The 19,753-nt window shown below is 42.8% G+C and overlaps 1 protein-coding gene across 24 annotated transcripts in view; it reads left to right on the forward strand.

The window, feature by feature from the left end:
* The window catches only part of GPHN (gephyrin), a 671,572-nt gene that overhangs the window by 270,002 nt on the left and 381,817 nt on the right, over positions 1-19,753 (forward strand). For 13 of the 24 annotated variants that reach the window (XM_042462503.1, XM_042462537.1, XM_042462555.1 and 10 more), the window contains exon 5: positions 16,713-16,751. The exons of the other annotated variants lie outside the window; for them this stretch is intronic. In XM_042462503.1, the coding sequence (XP_042318437.1) occupies positions 16,713-16,751 (39 nt within the window). The remainder of the gene's footprint in view (positions 1-16,712; positions 16,752-19,753) is intronic. 24 annotated transcript variants of the gene reach the window in all.

Below are 19,753 nucleotides of genomic sequence, written 5' to 3' on the forward strand. Positions count from 1 at the left end.
CCTTGGTGGTTGATTTGAGGTCTTAAGCATATGCACGGAGATGCTCTTCCCCAAAAAATAATCCTTAGGTAAAAGTAAAAGTTTCTCCCTTTGACAAGGTATTTAAGCCAGTGTACAGTGCGCCCTTGCTTTACGCGGGGGATCCGTTCCGGACTCCCCTGCATAAAGCAAATTTGGTGTGGGCTCGAGCCCCATTTAAATGAATGGGGCTCGTGCACGTGGTGGCACAGTGGCACACACTACAGGCGCGTGTCCCATTAGTCCCTATGGGGCACGCCACCCCTTACTCCCCGCGCAGCTTTCAGCATATGCTGAAAGCTGCATAAAGTGCACCCGCGTATGATGTGGGCACACTGTAATTCTAGGCTGCATCAATAGAAGTGGTTTCTAGATCAAGGGAAGTAATGGTCAGGCCTCACCTGGAATACTGTGACCAGTTCTGAGCACCACAATTCAAAAAATGTATTGAGAAGTGTCCAAAGAAGGGCAGCCAAAATGGTGAAGGGTCTGGAAACCATGACATATAAGGAGAGTCATAGGGGGCTGGGTATTTTAGCATCAACAGAAATGGAACAAGGTTGGAACAACTCTGATTCTGTTCTATAATTCCCAGTCGTGTCCAACTATAGAAGGTGATGCTCATCTCCATTACTAAGCCGAAGAGCCAGTGTTGTCAAAGACAACTCTGTGAACATGTGGCCAGCATGACTGCACAGAACACTATTACCTTCCCACTGAAGTGGTACCTATTTATCTCCTTGCACTTTTACATGCTTTCAAATTGCTAGGTTGGCAGAAGCTGGGACTAATGATGGGAGCTCTCTCCATCATGCGACACTTGGGCCTCAAACTGCCAACTTACCAGTCTTGCAGTCATCAGACTCAGCGTCTTAATTGCTGAGCCACCATGTCCCATTAAATTATCACTACTTAAAATCTGACCAAATTGCTGGATGCTAGATGCTGCAGGCGGCATTACAGTTAACTCTCCTGAAAGTCAGCATGAATTGTGGAAAACATCTGCTTATACTTGGAGCCCTGCATCAGTGATAATAAAGCCTAATAACCTAATTACATCTAGCTAAATATCCTGAACTACTAACTTAGATTTTAGGCCATCCTGAAGTAAGGATGGAGCTGGAGCTATGTGGCTAAACCACCGAGAGCCAGCAGCCTCACCCACTCCTTCTTGCACTGCTTGCCAAGAGTCAGTACGTAAAGGGATCTTGTAGCACCTTTGAGATTAAGTGAAAGAAAGAAATTGGCAGCATGAGCTTTTGTAGACTTCAGTCTATGAAAGCTCATGCTGCCAATTTCTTTCTTTCACTTAGTCTCAAAGGTTCTACAAGATTTCTCTATGTACTGATTCTACAGACTAATATGGCTATATTTTTTAATGTTTGCCAAGAGGTTTTACCATTTCCTTTGTAACAGTGGCAGGTCATTTTCTGATTTCTCTCTAGAGCTTACCTCTGTGATCTTGTCCCCTGCAGGTACCAGCAAAGCTTTTTGACTGGCTGTCTAGTTATGCTGTATTATTTCTCCTTTTATTTCATGACAAATCCCCTTTGAAGTCAGGGTATCTTAATAACTATTATCCAGTGACCAGTATCACCTTTTCAACAACGTTAGAAGTTAATTTCTGGACAGTGTGGCATGGAGCTTTACTTGGAGCAGGGCTGGAAAAAGTGTAGCTTGTGGACAGACTGTGGGACTGCAAGTTCTACACCTCCATTTTTTACTGCTTGGTCTACTCTTGTTGCTTGTGGCTTGGGTAGCCTTTGGTGGCTAGGAATTATATTTGCATGTTCCAACTGTTCATAGATAGGGATAGACTGCTAACAGTAGTTCATGGATTACTGTAAAAGATAGGGCTGCCCCAGAAGATGATCAAGAAGTTTCAGCAAGTAGACAAGTGGTAAAGGAGATTTTGGGGACATATTACACTCATTCTCAATGCTCTGATTCCCCATCTTCCAAGCCCAGTTCATAGTCATGTTTATCTTTAAACTTTAAATTCAAATATATAGAAAGTGTTCACTAGCAGACTCCTGCTATTCAGGAATATATTGCCATTTTAGTCATGCACAGAGAATCAAATGTAAAAAAAGAGAGAGAAGTAGACCAATGTGCATCATCTCTAGCATCCATCTTTCACTGCATCCTGTTCCCCACCAGATGTCTCTGCGAAAGTCAGAAGGAGGACATAAACACAAAAACTCCCTCCTGTTATTCATAACTATGATATTCAGTGGCATAAAGCCTTAATCCAGGAGGCTACACATAGCTTTTTCCCTATTATTTTCCATACTACATCTAGTGAAAACAAATTCCAGAAATTAATTCATTTTGTGTGTGGTAAAGTGTTTTCTTTCATCTGATTTGTATAGGCTAATTTCACTCTTGATCACTGAATTTTAGTATTATGAGAAGGGGGAAATTCTCTCTCCTCTCTTCCCACACAATCTGCTATCCGACATGACCACTTTTATTTCAACCAAAAATCTTCAAATGATTTTTGCCTTTCTTCTTTGTAGTCTCTGTGAATCACACAAATGGAGCTTATTGTGCCTGCACAGGGCAACCCATTTGTGTGACTTCACAGATGATCATTTGAAGACCTATAGTTACAGGTAAGCAACCTGTCCTTCCTTAGTGGAACATTCTCCAGTCAGGAGTTGATTTTTGCTTTGTCTTTCTGTGCCCTTTTCAATTTTATAGTACTCTTTTTAGGTGGATGGCCCAAACTGTACACAGTATACAAAGTAAAGCTGCATGGTATTCTTGATAATGGCTTTGCAGCACTGCAGGGTTTCCTAATTGTTATTACCATGGGGTTTGTTTTCCCCCTCATAAGATGCACACTAGCTGGAAATTCTCACTGAATTATATCCATCACAGCTTCATTCTTGTGCTTAATACTCACTGAAATTAGAATTTATTTTCATTTCTGTTTCTTTATTTTTAATTGTTTTAATAAATTGAACCATATCACCATTTGGGTTTTAATTTGGCCACTTTGAAGAGATGCTCAGATATTGATTATCATTAGCCTGAATGATCTAATGTCATCTGAAGTTTTTGCCACTCCATTGCTCACTCCTAAAGGCCCTACACATGGTACAGATAGCACATGGAGTCTTGGATTTCAGTATGTTCCCTGGCACCTACATTTTGCTTCAAGGACTGCATGATCATATTTTATAGCACAGTATAGATCATGCATGGTGTATGAAGCCTCCACACCAGGTGTACAACTCCTCATGTCAATGGCATGCCCATCACTACACATTTCTAATGATCAAATGCCCCCTCTTTTATCACCAAGAAATTACTTTATTCTAAAAGACTGGCTGCATCTACCTCTAAATGAAGCACTCCATTCCCATATTCCTTATGTTCTGTGTGAACAGAGGAGATACTAGCTTTGGGCTGCATGCCTATAATGCAGAGTAACAAATACTGTACATATTTTTCTGACTTTCCCAGCTTCTTCGGCTATTTTAACTTCAAAGGAACAAATTTGTTGCTTTCATGTTTCCTAGTACAGTACTCATATATATAAATGTTCTGCATTTGGACAGAGCAGCATTCTGAACTTTAGAGCATTTTAGATCCCATTTTAGGAGAAAGGTGGGATATAAGAGCAGTAAATAAATAAACAGAGCAAGGATGAGCATTTGGCCTGTGAAGGACACCAGGTGAGCCTCCTCCCCAACACCATCCTGTGTAGGTTACTGATTATTTTATTTTATTAGTTTTGCAGTTCATGCCATTATTATTATTATTATTTTAATTTTATTCATTTAGTTAGCCATTTCTGATTTTAAAAAATCTCAATGTTTATACATTTTAACTGACAAAAATGTCTGAACTGAGAAGTCACTGACACAATAGCAGTCTCTCTAAACTGGCAATGACATGATGCTCCATAAGAGCAGACTAAGTTTCAACAATGAAAATGGCATTGAATATGAAACTCATTAAGTATCCCATTCCCTTGACACCAGACAACCATGTTACACTGTCCTGTCAGATGACAAGAATCCAAGGCTAAATAGTTTTCTTCCATCACTGCAACTGTCCAACTCTTGCTTGCGCCAGATTTTCAAAATTTGTTTCTTTCTCAGCTGATCACTGAGAAATTGAAATCTCTCTTCCATTGCTTAACATCAAATCTCAAATGGATTTTGTATGAACAGAGGAAGACACTCTTTCCAAATGGAACAATTGCTGACCTTAATGTTGTTGGAATAGTAACAAGATCTATATTTTAGTCATTATAGGGTTAGTGACCATTATAGGGTTAATGGTGACCTACTGAGAATACAGATGATCTTCAGCTGTACATGTATTGTTCTAATTAACTTCTGAGCCTTCATAAGGCTAGCTTTAATTGTGAGTCTCTCACCTTCTTTTACTCACTCTGTTCATAGCTTTCTTTTCTGTTGTATTATATTTGTGTTATTTGCTTCAATATAGTTTGTATTATTTGCTATTTTGTTATTGTGCTTGCCGTTATTACTATGGTTTATTTTGTATTCTTTATATATATTGGTTTTGTATACTTTTGTTATATACATTATTACCTTTTTAAACAAATATAGATAAAGCTTATTTATAGTACCCTTTGTTTTTGGTCTTTTCAAATCCATTGTTTCAGCAAATGTTCTGACCCCTTTACCATGTCTTGTCTGGCTTCTGCAGGACTAAAAACATTTTTCTTTCTTGATCATGCAAGAACTTTCACCACTACAACCACAACATGTGCCTGACAAACATTGTAACCACTGTGTGACTGATTCAGGAAATCTCTTTGATCTGGTTAATACAGAGGTTCACTGATACTTTGTCCTCTTGGTCCTACTAATCCCATTGTGATTGTGAATCATTCTGACACCCCTACAGATGTACCAGGGCATGACTGCTGGCTGAGATTGCTATGATCTGCCTGAAACATCAGAAATCCTGTTTGGGAATGCAGGGCAGAATTTCTGCCTCATTCTCATCAGCCTCAAAACAAATAATGGATCCACTAGGCAGCCATCCTCCCCCAGAACTGAACGGATCCTGAAGGCAGCACATAAGCCATTGGCATGAACTGTTATGCAGCCAAGTCAGGTTGCTTCCTCAGTTTTGTAGTGCAGTACAGATTCTGCATTGTTTTGTGTCCTGTAGCCGATTTATTTTACTTTCAGCTGTTTCTTAGAACTAAAGGACTAGCATTCTTATCCAACAGTGGTGGATGTGATGAGTTTGATACCATGGCATTCTGTAGGTATGCATTAATTTCCTACTCCAAAGCCTGTCTCAATTAACAACCATTATTTCTTAAATACACTTATTTTAAAAATTGTGCTTTAAACACAATATATATGCAAGCATAAGCTTTAAAAATGTTTGTGCTACGCTAGATTTAATTCAATGGAAAAGGATCCTGAAGCACTTGATAGGAAAATTCAGAGGCTCTGCAGACCAGCATAAGACTGCATGTCACACGCCCTGCCTTCTCCCTGATGCCAGTGTCACGCTGCACACCCAACTGCATAGTGGGCAGCATCACACCATTTCTTTGGTGCAGTGTTTAGAAAAGGAGCACCATTTTGCTGTTTCTTTTTAGAGCAGCACAGCACTGGATTGGGCCTGTGACGTGTGGTTGCTGCCACCCTGATCCAGCGCTGAAAGGGGCAGCGGGACGCTGCTCCCTTACGGCTAATTTCCAAAAGGAAGAAGAATGATCAGGGGCAGGGTAATCTGTAAAGAGTGATCAGAGTCAGGGTGACCAGTAAAATTACAACATTATGCTATGACCATCCTTACTTACTATTCTGTACTGAAATTTTGTTATGTCTGTCAATGAAATTTATTCACAAACTTCCATTGTCTGGTACAGAGAAAGCAAACCAGTGGAGCCATAAGGTACAGGAAATAGTAATATGTCTATATTTCTATACAGAATTAAATGTATGCACAAAGCAGTGTCAGTTAAGACCTGCAGTGGAGAAGAAACTCAGAAACCTAGTTATGTCTGATTCCTAAATTCTCTGAAATTTGCAAAAACGTTGTCAGCATTTCATATTTCTTCTTCGTGGTCTCTGCGAATCACACAAATGGGTTTTACTGCGCCTCCGCAGTACTGTTCGGAAACTTCTGGAATCACTGGGCAAAGTACACTTTGCAACATATGGTAACTTTTTGGCGGTAACTCCACCCACCTGTTATAAGGCCCCTGCATTCCCACTCTTTCCCCAGTTCCTTTTTTCCACCGCGTTGGTGCTGTAGGGAACTTCGCTTGCTATTGCTAGCTCTTTTTCTGATTGAATCACTGGATTTTTTCTGACCTCGGACCGTTTTTCCCTGACTCTGTTGGCTCTATTCTCCCCGTGTGTTGTTGACCTTCAGCTCGTCTTGACTCTGGCTTCGACACATACCATGTCGCCGGCTCCATTTAAAAAGTGTGATGTTTGTGGCAGTAAGGTGCCGGTCCAAGACCCCCATTCCTCCTGCCTTCTTTGCCTAGGAAGGGACCACAATGCTAAGGCCTGCCCGATTTGCAAGTCTCTCAGATCCCAAGCGAGAAAAAATCGAGAATCCCGCTTAACTTTGGCAATTGCCCAGGGTGTCTTGAAGAAGCCTAAGGAAGGGGATCCCCAGGCTTCTTCAGCTCCGAAAGCCTCGTCCTCCACCGGCCCCGACCGCGGCAGTACAGCTAGTGTGTCCTCCGCGCCTCTTGCCGCCGCGGCCCGTGGTTCCTCTGAGCCCTGTGCTGCCACCTCTGTGGCCTGTGGTCTTGATATACTAAGTGCCACCTCCAAGCCCACCAAATGCCCCCAGAAATTTTCGGGTGCCAAGGGCTCGTCCATGTGTTCCACCGCTACCCGGACCGAGAAAGACAAGGCCTCATCTGCAGGTACCAGCTCCAAGGCCTCAACCAGGACCCCGGGTCGGAAGCCTGTATCGACTCCCAAGGAACAAAGGAGTCATGACACCATGACCGAATCCTCAGTCCCTAAGGCTTCTTCAGGCTCAAAGGACTCCTCCAAGAAGTCCAAGTCGTTGGACTCTGGGTCGCCCTCTAAGGCATCCAAACCATCTAACCCCGAATCGTCGGCCCCTACACCTGCCAAGAAGGATTCTGCCAAGAAGGATAAGCATCAGTCTTCTGGAACACGAGACCGGGATGATCAAGACCTTCACAAGTCCTCAAGGAAGAGGAAGCATGGTACAGGGGAGACTCCTCAGACGATGCCCACGGAGAACCTCTTCGATCCAGACCTGATATCCAAGAGGTCTAAACAGGCCGCCGAGGGCACTCAACCTTCGAAGACCACCAAGACTGCGACTTCTGTGCCTAAGGCTCCAGTTGAACCTGGCACGTCCCATAGTCGGACAGAGACGGATCTCCCTTCCAGACCACTGGATGTGTCCACGGTGCCGTTCATCCACTCTGATGATGAAAACTCTATGTCTTCTGGGCGGCGATCCCCAACTCCTGTTCCGAGATCTTCATGGGACGAAGTTTTGGAGGATGATTTGTTTTATGACTCTGAGATGGACCATTACTATATGTCCGTCTCCAAGGAGCATGCCCTTGAATGCTTCTCATCTAGGCATCCAGGTTGTCCTGCTTCAAGACCGTCAATGGCAATTTCCAAGCCTCCACCGGCCATCCCGCCGCGCCGTACGTCTAAGCAGATGGCATCCACAGTACCAATGCAGGTCAGGGAACCGTCTCGTCCTTTGGCACGCCCGCCTGGGCAGCAAGAACCCCTGGAACCTGACTCTGACACCAAGATCTTGTTGTCATCAGGGGAGCCTTCTGATGCTGAGATGTCACCTCTGGGTTAGCCGCAGGAGCTGCATCACCCAGACCCAGCCTCCCCAACCGATGACATCCGCTCTTTTAATGAGCACATCATCAAGATGGCCAGTGCTCTCGACATGGAGCTTTCTTACACCAGTGAGGGTGTGCAGGATCCCGTCAAGCGCCAGGTGCAAGGCAAGGTCCCAACTCCCCCTTCGATTCCTTTGCTGCCGTCTCTTGAAACTATCTTGAAACGCTCATGGGACTCCCCGACTTCCCTTGTGGGATCGTCTCAGAAGGTCAAGTCTCTTTACAGAATCTCCCCTTCTTGCTGTCCATGGCTGGCGTCATATCTGAAACAGAATTCAGTCATTGTGGATGGAGTGCAGCAGACCTTCACACACAAGCAAGCCACTTCTCCAGGGGATTGAGAGGCTAAGAAAATAGACGGCCTGGCAGCTCTTGCTGCCAAGGCCACTAATTACAACGCATGCATGGGGGCATATATTCAGACAGTCATGGAAAGTATTTCTCCTTTGATCCCGGACGTGTCGTATGAGGTCCAATGAAAGCTCGTGGAGATCAGGGACGAAGTCCACTCCATTGGTAGTTGGCTGATTACGGCCTCGAGGAACGTAACAGACTGTGTAGGCAGGGCAATGGCGGCTTCGATGGCTCTCCGTCGTCACGCTTGGCTCCGAGGCTCTGATCTTAACCTCAATGCTAGGGCCGCCATCGAGGATATGCCAATTGATGAGTCTGGACTCTTCCATGCTGAGACCGGTGAGAAACTCAACAGGAAGTATCGGATGAAGGCGGCCGCCAGGAAACATGGCATGTCCTCGGCATCCACCCCACCGTTCAGGAGGAGACAACGTCCTTGGCAACCCCAAGGTCAGTTTCAGCAGTCCTATCACCACGACCGCCCCTTCCAACAGCACGGGTCCCAGAGACAGAGATACCCTTCACAGTCCTCCTCCTCCTCTTCTGTTCGGCGCAACGCCCCCAGTCTATACCGTAAGGCCCTTCGACATGAAACCGACCAAGAAGAGATCTTGAGGGGTTCCAGCGTGCTTCGTCTCTGCTATACTTCCTATACCTAACTTCCTTGATATTTTGATATTTTGAGACCCTTTGCCAACATCTGGGCCTCTATCACTTCCGACTCGTGTAAAGGAGCAATCACGCCCATTAGACCTGAATTGTTTCCTAGATCCTTCTTTTCACAGTACTTCACCGTGCCCAAAACTGATTGGGGGTATCAGACCGATTCTGGACTTAAGGAATCCGAGACTCCCACAGACGATTCCTCACCTTCGCCGTCGGCTCTGACGTCTACCATTACAACGTCCTCCCTTTTGGTCTCGCCATGGCACCGAGGGTCTTCACCAAGTGCATGGCCCTGATAGTGGCCTATATTCATCAAAGAGGCTACAGAGTGTTCCCATACTTGGACGACTGGCTCTTTGCCGCAACCTCGCAAGAGGAGCTTCAGGAGGCAGCCGAGTTTGCTTTGAACCTCCTGGCATCCCTCGGGCTCATCATCAACAGAGAAAAGTCTCATCTCACCCCATCCACACACATCAAGTTCATCGGCACTGTTCTTGACTCCGAAGAATGCATTGCCTATCTCCCTCGGGACCGTTTCCAGGCCTTGTCAATGGCTGTGAAAGCCTGTCTAGCCCACAGAAGAGTGAGGGCCAGAGACGTCCAAGTAGCCCTGGGACACATGGCGTCGATGACATTCGTCACCCCATGGGCGAGGCTTCGCTTTCGTCCCCTTCAGTCCTGGTTCCTCTCAGCCTTCGACCCGATGGAGGACCTGCCATCCAAATGGCTCACTGTTCCGAGACAGTGGCCTCTTCCCTTTGATGGTGGCTAGACTCCCGCAACATCTGCGTTGGCATGCCTTTCATTTCACCGCAGCCTCAGGTGACCCTGACAATGGACTCATCATTGGAGGTCTGGGGTGCGCATTTGCTCGACCTTTTGATAAAAAACAAATGGTCCCGGGATGAGAAGGCTCTCCAGATCAACACGCTGGAGATGCTTGCAGTGGAAAAGGCCCTGACGGCTTTCAAACCCAGCATCGCCGGCAAGACGGTCCTACTCAGAACGGACAATACCACTGTGATGTATTATGTCAACAAACAAGGGGGCACCAAGCCCAGGACTTTGCTGGACATTACCCTTCGGATCTGGGATTGGTGCATCCCGAGACGGATTCTTCTTCAGGCAATCCACTTGCTGGGGGAGGAGAACAACTTGGCAGACCAGCTCAGCAGATCCTCAGTCACCTGCCACGAATGGAGGCTGCATCCAGACACGGTCAGTGATCTCTTCGACTGATGGGGGACCCCTCGGATCAACCTCTTCACGACCACGCGCAACAGCCACTGTCCCCAGTTCTGCTACCGGGCACTCAACGAGGATTGCCTCGGGGACGCGTTCGGTTTCGCCTGGTCAGGGGAGATGCTCTACGCCTTCCCACCATTCCCGATGATCATCAGAGTGGTCTCCAAGATAACAGCAAGCTGCTCGGACACGATCCTCATCACACCCTGGTGGCTGAGACAACCGTGGTTCCCGTCCCTTCTGCACCTCTCCAGGAGAGAATTTCTCTGCCTCGAGTTCCGTCCCGACCTGCTCACGATACGGGACTGCCAGGTTTGACATCCGGACATCAAGGACCTGCCTTTGGTGGTGTGGAGGCTCCGTCCCTAGCCTCGCTACCCGACTCGGTATGAACGGTGATCCTCGCTGCTCAGAAGCCGTCAACCCTTTTCAGGGACCCACTGGTAAAGTCTTTCTTGAGAGGTTGTGCCAACCTCCATCCTCCTGCCTCGGTACCAACCCCGGCTTGGAGCCTAGACGCTGTGCTGTCCGCCTTACAACCCAAGCCCTTTGAACCTATGGCCACAACGGACTTGAGACTATTGACTTGGAAGACTGCCTTCCTCCTGGCCATTACTTCTGCCCACCATGCGGGTGAGTTCTGTGCCTTGCGGAGGGATCAGCCTTTCCTTAGGTTCCACAGGGACAAGATTGTCCTCCGCACTGACATCACCTTCCTGCCTAGGTGGTTTCAGCTTTTCACATTTGTCAAGACATTATTTTGCCTACCCTGGCTTCGGACCCGACCACTGAGGTCGAACGCAGTTTGCATACTTTGGACATCAGGAGGGCCCTTGCCTTCTATTTGGACAGAACTGCAGGTTCGAGTCGATGCGAGAGACTGTTTCAATGCTACTCAGAACCAAAGAAGGGGCTACCGGTGTCTGCACAGAGGTTTTCCAAATGGGTGGCTGGGACCATCCACCTCTGCTATGAACTCTTGGGTAGGCCTCTCCCAGCCAGCGTTCGGTCCCACTCGACCAGGGCGGTAGCAGCATCCTCCGCATTCTTAACGAGGGTTCCCTTGGAGGAGGTCTGCAAAGCTGCTGTTTGGTCCCAGCCAATGACTTTCATTAAACATTATAGGCTGGACGTCAGGGCCAAATGGGACGCAGCTTTTGGAAGGGCGGTGTTGGCCTCAGGTTTACACTGACTGCACTGTCTCCCCATGTATACTTCCACATGCTTGCGGTTATTTGATTATGTTCGCATATGGGGTGCGCCATGACTGGCTTTATGGCAATACTTTGTTTTTCTTGCACTGCATTTGATATGTTTACATATGTTCTTGAAGCTCTTGCTCAAGTACAGGATACTTTATGTACTTTGGGGTTTATTGGGTCTTGTGCAACCTTACCTGTGTTGATTTACTTTACCCTTGCACGGGTTAGTGTTTTCATTCAGGTACCAAAGATGACTGACACAGTTCTGGGTTTTAAGAGTTTATTGTTAATAAAAACACTCTGTTTGAACCGTACTTGGTTTCATGACACTCCCTCCTCCGTTCACTTTAACTTGTCAGTCTAACCCATTTGTATGATTCGCAGAGACCATGAAGAAGAAGGACAGATTGTTTACCTGTAACAGTATTTATTCGAGTGGTCATCTGCGAATACATACAAATCCCGCCCATCCTCCCCTCAGTGTCCTGCTCTTCTTTGGCTTACTTCTTGTCGCTATACGGCATAAAATTGCGGAACTGGGGAAAGAGCAGGAACGCAGGGGCCTTATAACGGGTGGGCGGAGTTACCGCCAAAAAGTTACCATATGTTGCAAAGTGTACTTTTCCCAGTGATTCTAGAAGTTTCCGAACAGTACTGCACAGGCGCAGTAAAACCCATTTGTATGTATTCACAGATGACCACTCGAAGAAATACTGTTACAGGTAAGCAACCTGTCCATATCAGGTTTTTCTTGGCAAGTCTACTTTTTCCTATAGAAAACAAGGAAATTATTAGTTGTATTCTATACATTCTTCTAATATTGTGCATTTTCACTGTCCTCTCTTTGACACATAGGTTTGAAGTACATTTCATCACTCAGTAGCATACTAAGAGAAAACACAACTAATTAACATGTTAAATAATTTCTGTTGGGTTAGAAAATGTAGTGGACAACAAAATCAATTAATGTTTTCTGTATGTGTATCTGTCTTTTTCTGTCTGTCAATTTGGAAAATGTGAAGATAAATGGATACTTCCTTAAAATACATTATAACTTTGTATGACAGCAATTTTTTTTAATGTTCATATTCAAAACATTTTTCACCCATATTAACTTCTATATTGCAGCACAAGCAGCAGGAAAATGTTTGAGAATTTTGTCATTCTTGCAGAATATTTGTCTCAGATACTGGCAACTGGCAAAAAAAAAAAAAAGCCAAATATTGCACTTTGTAAACAATAGAATGTCCTATACTTGGCTCATTATATTTTTGGTATATTGTTACTGTCATCTGAATCCTTAACGTATTTAAAGCATATTCCAATAAATATAATAGAAGCAACATTCACTTGTGTGTGCTATTAATACCTTCCTTAAGCAGCCAAAAACATTACTACTATTTTCCCTAGAGGTTTATGCAGTAAATACCTCTGATTTTGAGGCAACATCATTCATAGGTAAAATGATGTATTAAACTTCCTATTGAAGACAGACATTTTGTTAAACTTCATTCTGTTGGAACAATACTATACAGTACTTTCCCAGATAAAGTAAACTTTTGCACACATGCTTCCTGATTTCTTTAAATTCAGTAATGGTATTTTGGCACTTTACACTGCAAAAGGCAGAGCACATTTATTATTCCATTGCAATACAGAGGGGCAAAATATATGGCCCCGAGGGAGCAGCATCATGACACCCCTTTCATCGCCGGGTTAGGGCCATGGTAATCGAATACCGCAGCCCCGATCCAGCATTTTCCTGGCTCAAAAAGAAGTGGACTCATGGGGAAAAGCTGGCTTTTCAGTGTTTGTGCAACATGGCATGTGTAAACACCATGCCACGTAAATGCCGTGAAGCCACCACACATGTGGTCAACTGTGCAACTTCCTGGCAGTCTGGGAGTGTGCGGTTTGAATGCCATGCCACTGGGAAGCCGGCTCTTACTGCCAGTCTGCTTTGCCCCATAGTCTAAATCAGGACTAGGAAAAATGCACCACCCCCACCACCCCGATGTTGTTGGACCTCAACTTACAGCTTCTCTATACAACATAGCATGTAGTGAGGAATTATGGGTGCTGAGTATAACAACATTTGGGTGGTCACAGTTTTCCCATCCTAGTCCCAATAAAAGTAATTCCCCCAATTAATTTTTTTATTGTTGTTACGTGTGGTATATGTCACCTTCTGATATTTAGAAACAAGAATCTACAAGAGTTCATTTCACTTAATTACCTCCCTTGAATAAAAACTTGGTTTTTGTTTATTATAGACACTTTTTTTAACCTCATGTTTTAGACATTTTTTCAGGATCCAATTAACCATGAAGCTAGTTCAGTTAGTTTCAGTTAGGTTTAGATTTGTTTTTGTTGAATAATATACTTATTGCACAATAAGTTGGCTTTGGTTAAAATTAATTTCCAAACAGTTTGCAACATGGCATGAATGTCAGCTCTTCTAAGTAGGGCAAAAGTGGAATTCTACAGGCCCCATATGTGAGCCAACGTTTTTACTTGGAATCTTGGCATGTATTTTTAACCATGAAGTAAAATTTTGGCTAGCCATAAATATTTTTATAGCATTTAGTGCAGTTTCTTTGGTGCGTTACAGACGGGCCCATGAAGTGCTGTCATCGCGCATGAGGGGCGGTGCTTCCTGACGCACCTTGCCCCTCGCGCGTAATGACTATGTCAAAATGGCAGCGGCCGTTCCACATGGCTGCTGCCATTTTGATGTAGCGGAAGAGCGTCTGCACGTCGCGCCTTGGAAGTGATGCTGCGAGTGCGCGACTAGCGCCTCGCGGCGTCTCTTCCGGTGCCCAGGAAGGAGTGCGATTTTCACGCTCCTTCTCTGCAGCATCCGGGAACCACGCCGTTTGGCTGCTGCGGTTCCCGGATGCTGCAACCGCCAGCGGCAGCAGACTGCCACTTCTCAGCGGTCTGTAACAGGCCTTTGATTCATTTCTTAGTACTGGATGAAAGAATTTAGTTTTGTTATGGTAGTCCATGAACCCTGTACTTCACTATGGTCTCCTTCTTTCTATTTATTCTAGCATTTTTTCCTAAGATTACATTAGGCCTCAATATGAAGTGCAACTGATATACTTTTGGGGATTATGCCAGATTTGTGTACCCTGACATACTCTTCCTGGTACCATAAGAACATGAAAAAAGTCCCACCCAGTCAGACCAAATGCTTGTGTTCTGTTCTAGCAATGGCCAACCAGATGGCTATGAAGAGTCCATAAAGAGGACATGGGTACAGTAGAATCTTGTCCTTCAGGAAATTGTCTAATCCTGCTTCAAAGTTGTCCAGATATAGTGATACCAGCCATCACTACATTTTGAACAATGTAGAAAATTCTACATTCACCTATGTGTTATATATGAGAAGAGATTTCCTTTTTTCTGCCCTAAATCTCTCACCGTTGAGCTCCTTCTCACTCTCCAATTTCTCTACACTGTGCATTCTTTTATACATCTCTGTAATATCCCTTCTTACTCACTTTTTTCCCAAGGTGAAAAGCCAACAAATGTTGTGACCTTTCCTTTTAGAGAATTGTTCCAGCTCCTTAATCATTTTGGTTGCCCCTCTATTCCCCTTCTCCAGTTCTGCAGTAATTTTTTTTGTAGTACTCTAACCAAAACTGTACACAGTAAATGTGATCACATCATAGATTTGTATAAGACATTCTGATAATGGTAATTTAACTGCTAGCTCCTTTTCCTAATGATACCCAACATGGTATTGCCTTTAGTAAGGCAGCAGTGTACCAGGTCTGCATATTCATCAAGAATGCTTTCCTGGGCAGTCCTTGCCAGCTAAGACTTCACCTGTATTTATGTTGTTACGATTTTTTTTTTGTCCCAATCTGTGTTTCATATTAATGTCTGCATACAGTTTTGTAAAATAACTAATCACAATTTGAATTCATACTTGCTTTTGTTTTACACTCCATCAGCAATTTTACAGACACATTATTCCACTTCTGTAACTCTTGCTATAAAATGATAATAATGAATAATGAATTGGATGTCTGAATTTTATATTTTCTTATGTAATATATTCCTCAGTAGTGTGCTTTTCATTGGAAAACACCCAAGTGGCACACTACTTTGATGACATTTTGTTTGATGAAATATAATACCTTTAAATTCTCCAGTTTATTTTTTTTTTGCTGTTCTGTTCTAGACTGAATTGTGTGAGATGACATTGCCATTACACCAATGTGAGAATTTTCTATTGCACATACATGTGTAGTTTTATATTTCCTTCCAATGAATATTTAGACTAGCATATTTTAGTTTTATCCTTTGTTTCATACCTTTATAAAATAATCAGTTACATAACATTAAATTCTATGTCCTTCTGCTGACACATTATGTTAAAATACAAAAACTTATCAAACTATACCCGTAGTGAGAGTTCTGTTACTTTTTCCAAAATGTATCTGATGAGGTATATTTATTTGTCAAGTACTGCTAGCACTAGCATTATGTACTGTTTTCCTTCTTTCTTATTTGTGCTCTCATAACAGACATACTAATCAATTTATCACTTAAAGGACAGATTCAGTAGACACGTAACTAAAATAGAGTTATTAATTCAAATTCACCCATATTTCTGTTCCAGATCAAAGTGTAGAGAGAATTGGTCATGCTGATGTATTCATTTATTTTACACACATAATGTTTGTTTTTAAATTTTCCACAGTGAAGAAAAATCAAGCCTGATAATTTTACTGAATCTTAAGTAATTATTATATATCATAGTCAAGGGATGGTTTGCCCATTTCTGTCTATCAAGAATAACATTTATCATCTATATGTGTGGCTCTGTGTGGGCAACCAACTCATGAAGGAAGAAAAGTTACCTGTAATTTATTAATTTTCTTAGGAAAGTATTGTCCACATAAAATTCCACTTGTTAGTGCAAAACACCCCCACACTCAAATTTAATTTATTGAAAAGTATTGATCCATTTACAATATCTTTCTACTACTTGATATTTTCAGCAGAGAGTTTATTTAAATGGGATTTTCCCCACCTAACCTGTAGCCTATTTTCATGCCCTCATCCTCCATGTAAGCTATATGTGGACAAATTTCTCAAAGAAAATTAAGTACAGGTAAGTGATGTTGTTTTGTGAATAGAGGTGTGTGATTGTGATATTCAAATGCTGTGGGGTATTCAAACCTTTCTCAAATCTCAGAAAACGTTTGCATCTGGGAATGGGCAAAGGTTATGGCCAGTTCTTGTGCTCTAAGCACATCACCACCCCTAAATTGACCTGCTTTTCCTTGAACCTGGGAGTCAGAAATCCCTTTTTCTCTTCTGTTTTTCTGCTGCAGAAATTCCCAACATTCCCATTTTGTGGGCTCCAGAGAGGGGTAAGCAACATCTTCAATCCCAGCCAATCATTTCTAATCCAGTTCTTTGCTAGTATTTTTGGTTTGTTTTTCTTTTGAAATCATTTATTAGAAACAATTTTAGATGCGTTCCCATTTTTTAATTTCCTTGTGGATTCTCATTTATGTATTTATTTATTGGAGGGTCCCCAGGCCTCCCTCAGTCACTAGGGCTTAGCCTCATTTCCATTTGTGTGCTGTACTCTTGTGGATTTTCATGATAAAACTTGTGTTGATCTATTGCTGTTATTGGAAGATGAGAGCATCTAGATTCTGAGGTTCTTCCACTTATAATATTCTTAGCTACCTGAAAAATAGTGCTATCTCACTGCCCTGGCAATCTCTTGAGAGCCTCTCTTTCCTCCTGGCCAACAGCTTTATTTGATTATTCATGGGCATGGCCTTCTTTGAATTCTGTATTTTAAAATGATTTGGCACTCATTGTTTTCTTTCTGCTTTGTCTTCTTGCTGGCTGCCTGGCATTGCAATACACTGCTTTGCTGCTTGATTGCCTGGAATGATACTCTTTACCAGACTAAGTCAACTCAAGGTACTGCCCATGCCTTCTTGCTGCCATTTGTATATGACTGCTACTGGGCAGTTACAGTACCTCTTGCTGAACTGATCCCTTCTTTTGATTAGTTAGCATTTGCTCTCCTGCTGCTGTGCACATCTGCTGACTTCATGGAATTGCTGTCCTGATGCTTTATGCACCTGCTGACTGATAATGGTCTAGCAATCTGTTGCTTGTCTGTCTTTTCCTTCCTTCCTTGTCTGCTTGACCACTAGTTTACTTTAATCCTGTCCTGCCCATGAAATCTGATTGCACATGTGCTTTGCCATTTTATGCAGTCCTACCGTCTGCTGCTTGTTTGGCATTCTTGTTTGTTTTTCTTTACTCCTTACTCTTCCAAACATGCAGGTAAAAATGTGAAGAAGTGAAAAATTGGATCCGCCCTCTATACACCCTCTATATACACCATACCTTTAATCAGGTTCACATATCTGCATTTTGAAAATATATCTCTTTTCTCATCAGAATATTCTGTCTTATTCCCCAGAAAGATTGTGGGGTTCTGGATCTCATTTATACCCTTTTCTTCATAGGAATGAGATACTTTAAAAGAATAGTGGAGGATCAGTAACAAGGACACTGCTTCCTGTTAATAAACTGGTTCAAATTGTAGCTACTAGAATGCCTTCAGTTTGGTTGCATAATACTGTTAACTATTTGCCCCTTTTTATTCATATTGAAGGAAATTCTGAAAACGAAAGTTTGGATCTTACATTCTCTTGAAATGAAAATCATGGATAGGTTTTTCTTATAATTGGCTTCTGAGCTTAGCTTACTGTGTCTGTGTTGAGTGTATGTATATATATATTTTTTTTTCTTTTTGCAAAATTGCAGAGTAAAGTGGACTTATGTAATTAACCGTGAATGTTTTATTACTTATAAAAGAGTAAATTATCTGCATTAAATCTAGAAATGTACAGAAGCAGAGGGATAGTAGTCAGTCATGAGATATACCAAGGCTTGCTGTGGAATGAAGGAGAAAGATGTTAAAATTTGAACATAGATGTCGTTAGTGTGGTTTCAACATACTATAACAGTGGTCCCCAAACTGTGCCTGTTAAGGGATTTTGGACTTCAGCTCCCAGAACCCTAGACTATTGGCCAACATAGCTGAGGCTTCTGGGAGCTGAAGTCCAAAATCTTTTAAAGGGCACCATTTGGGGACCACTGCTATAACATATCCCAAAGAAGAAAAGTAAAGAAGGACATTCTCTTTATCCTTTTTGTTGTATAATTCACATAGTGCTACACTTACAATGTAGATACACTGCAGCTTGGACCCGAAACAAATGGGTAGGAAAGAGCAGCTTCCAGCAGCTTTGAGAGGAGGGCGTGCATACCATGCGCACCCCAGAGCATCTGTAAATTGCGTGGAGAGTGCACCCGGCTGGGAAAAGCCAGCACAAGTAGTAGTAGGGAATGTCCGCTCTTTGCCACCATCCTATTTGGGACTACGGCAGTGGCCTGGAGTGGGACTGGGCCATGCGGTCACCGTAGCCCTGCACCACTTGGGAGGCAACCAGGGCTGGAGCGGCCTCAGGTCACTCCAAACTGCTAGTCTGCATGACCCCATTATCTCTTCTACAGTTGTATGTAATGTTTCAAAATATCTGCCATTCCTCTTAGATTATTTTTCTACAAACTAACAAGGATAAGATAAAACTGCACTAATTGATCAATTAATTTTGTATCATTGGGGTTATTTTTTGCCCCAGTCAACATAATACATGAGTTTTTAAAAAAACGTATTTGTCATCTTTTGTGAACTTGGATGTGGCAAAGCAGAGTTGATTATGATCTCATTGTCAATTGATGCACTCTGTTGGGGAGAAATTCAAATTTTGTCTGCTGGGAATATTCAGTATATACTGGGAATTCATTAGAGTTGCAATGTGCAACACAGTATAAAAAATAAATATTTTATCTGATCAGATTTTATTTTATTTTATTCCATTTTTGTGTCTCTTGGCTCTGGGTTTTCAGGTGGAACAAGCTTGATTCTGCAAAAACCAATTCTCCTTTGAACATAGATTATTTTAATATCCCATAATAAGCTGTTATTTTCAGCCCTAAAAAGCCTTCAAACCAATACAGTGTATTGTCCCAGTTCAGTGACTTTTGGATAGACTTGTGAAGGAGTGGTATTGCTGACCAAATTTATGAGCTTTGCATTTTATATAAGAAAAAATATGGAAAATCCAGCAAAAGATATCAACCATTCTCGAAAGAATCTTACTGGTGAATCATATAGCACCAAAAGCCTTCTGAAAATATCTCCCTGTTGCTAAAGTAGGACTTGCAATACAGAGATTGCTTATGTTATTCACCATCTAAAGATGAATTCTGCTTCTGTCTCACACATTTAGAATAGGTTGTTTGTGTTGCTGATATGCTTTTACCTGTTTTATTC

The sequence above is a fragment of the Sceloporus undulatus genome, chromosome 1 (assembly GCF_019175285.1).
Source record: "Sceloporus undulatus isolate JIND9_A2432 ecotype Alabama chromosome 1, SceUnd_v1.1, whole genome shotgun sequence".
In the NCBI taxonomy this organism is placed as follows: domain Eukaryota; kingdom Metazoa; phylum Chordata; class Lepidosauria; order Squamata; family Phrynosomatidae; genus Sceloporus; species Sceloporus undulatus.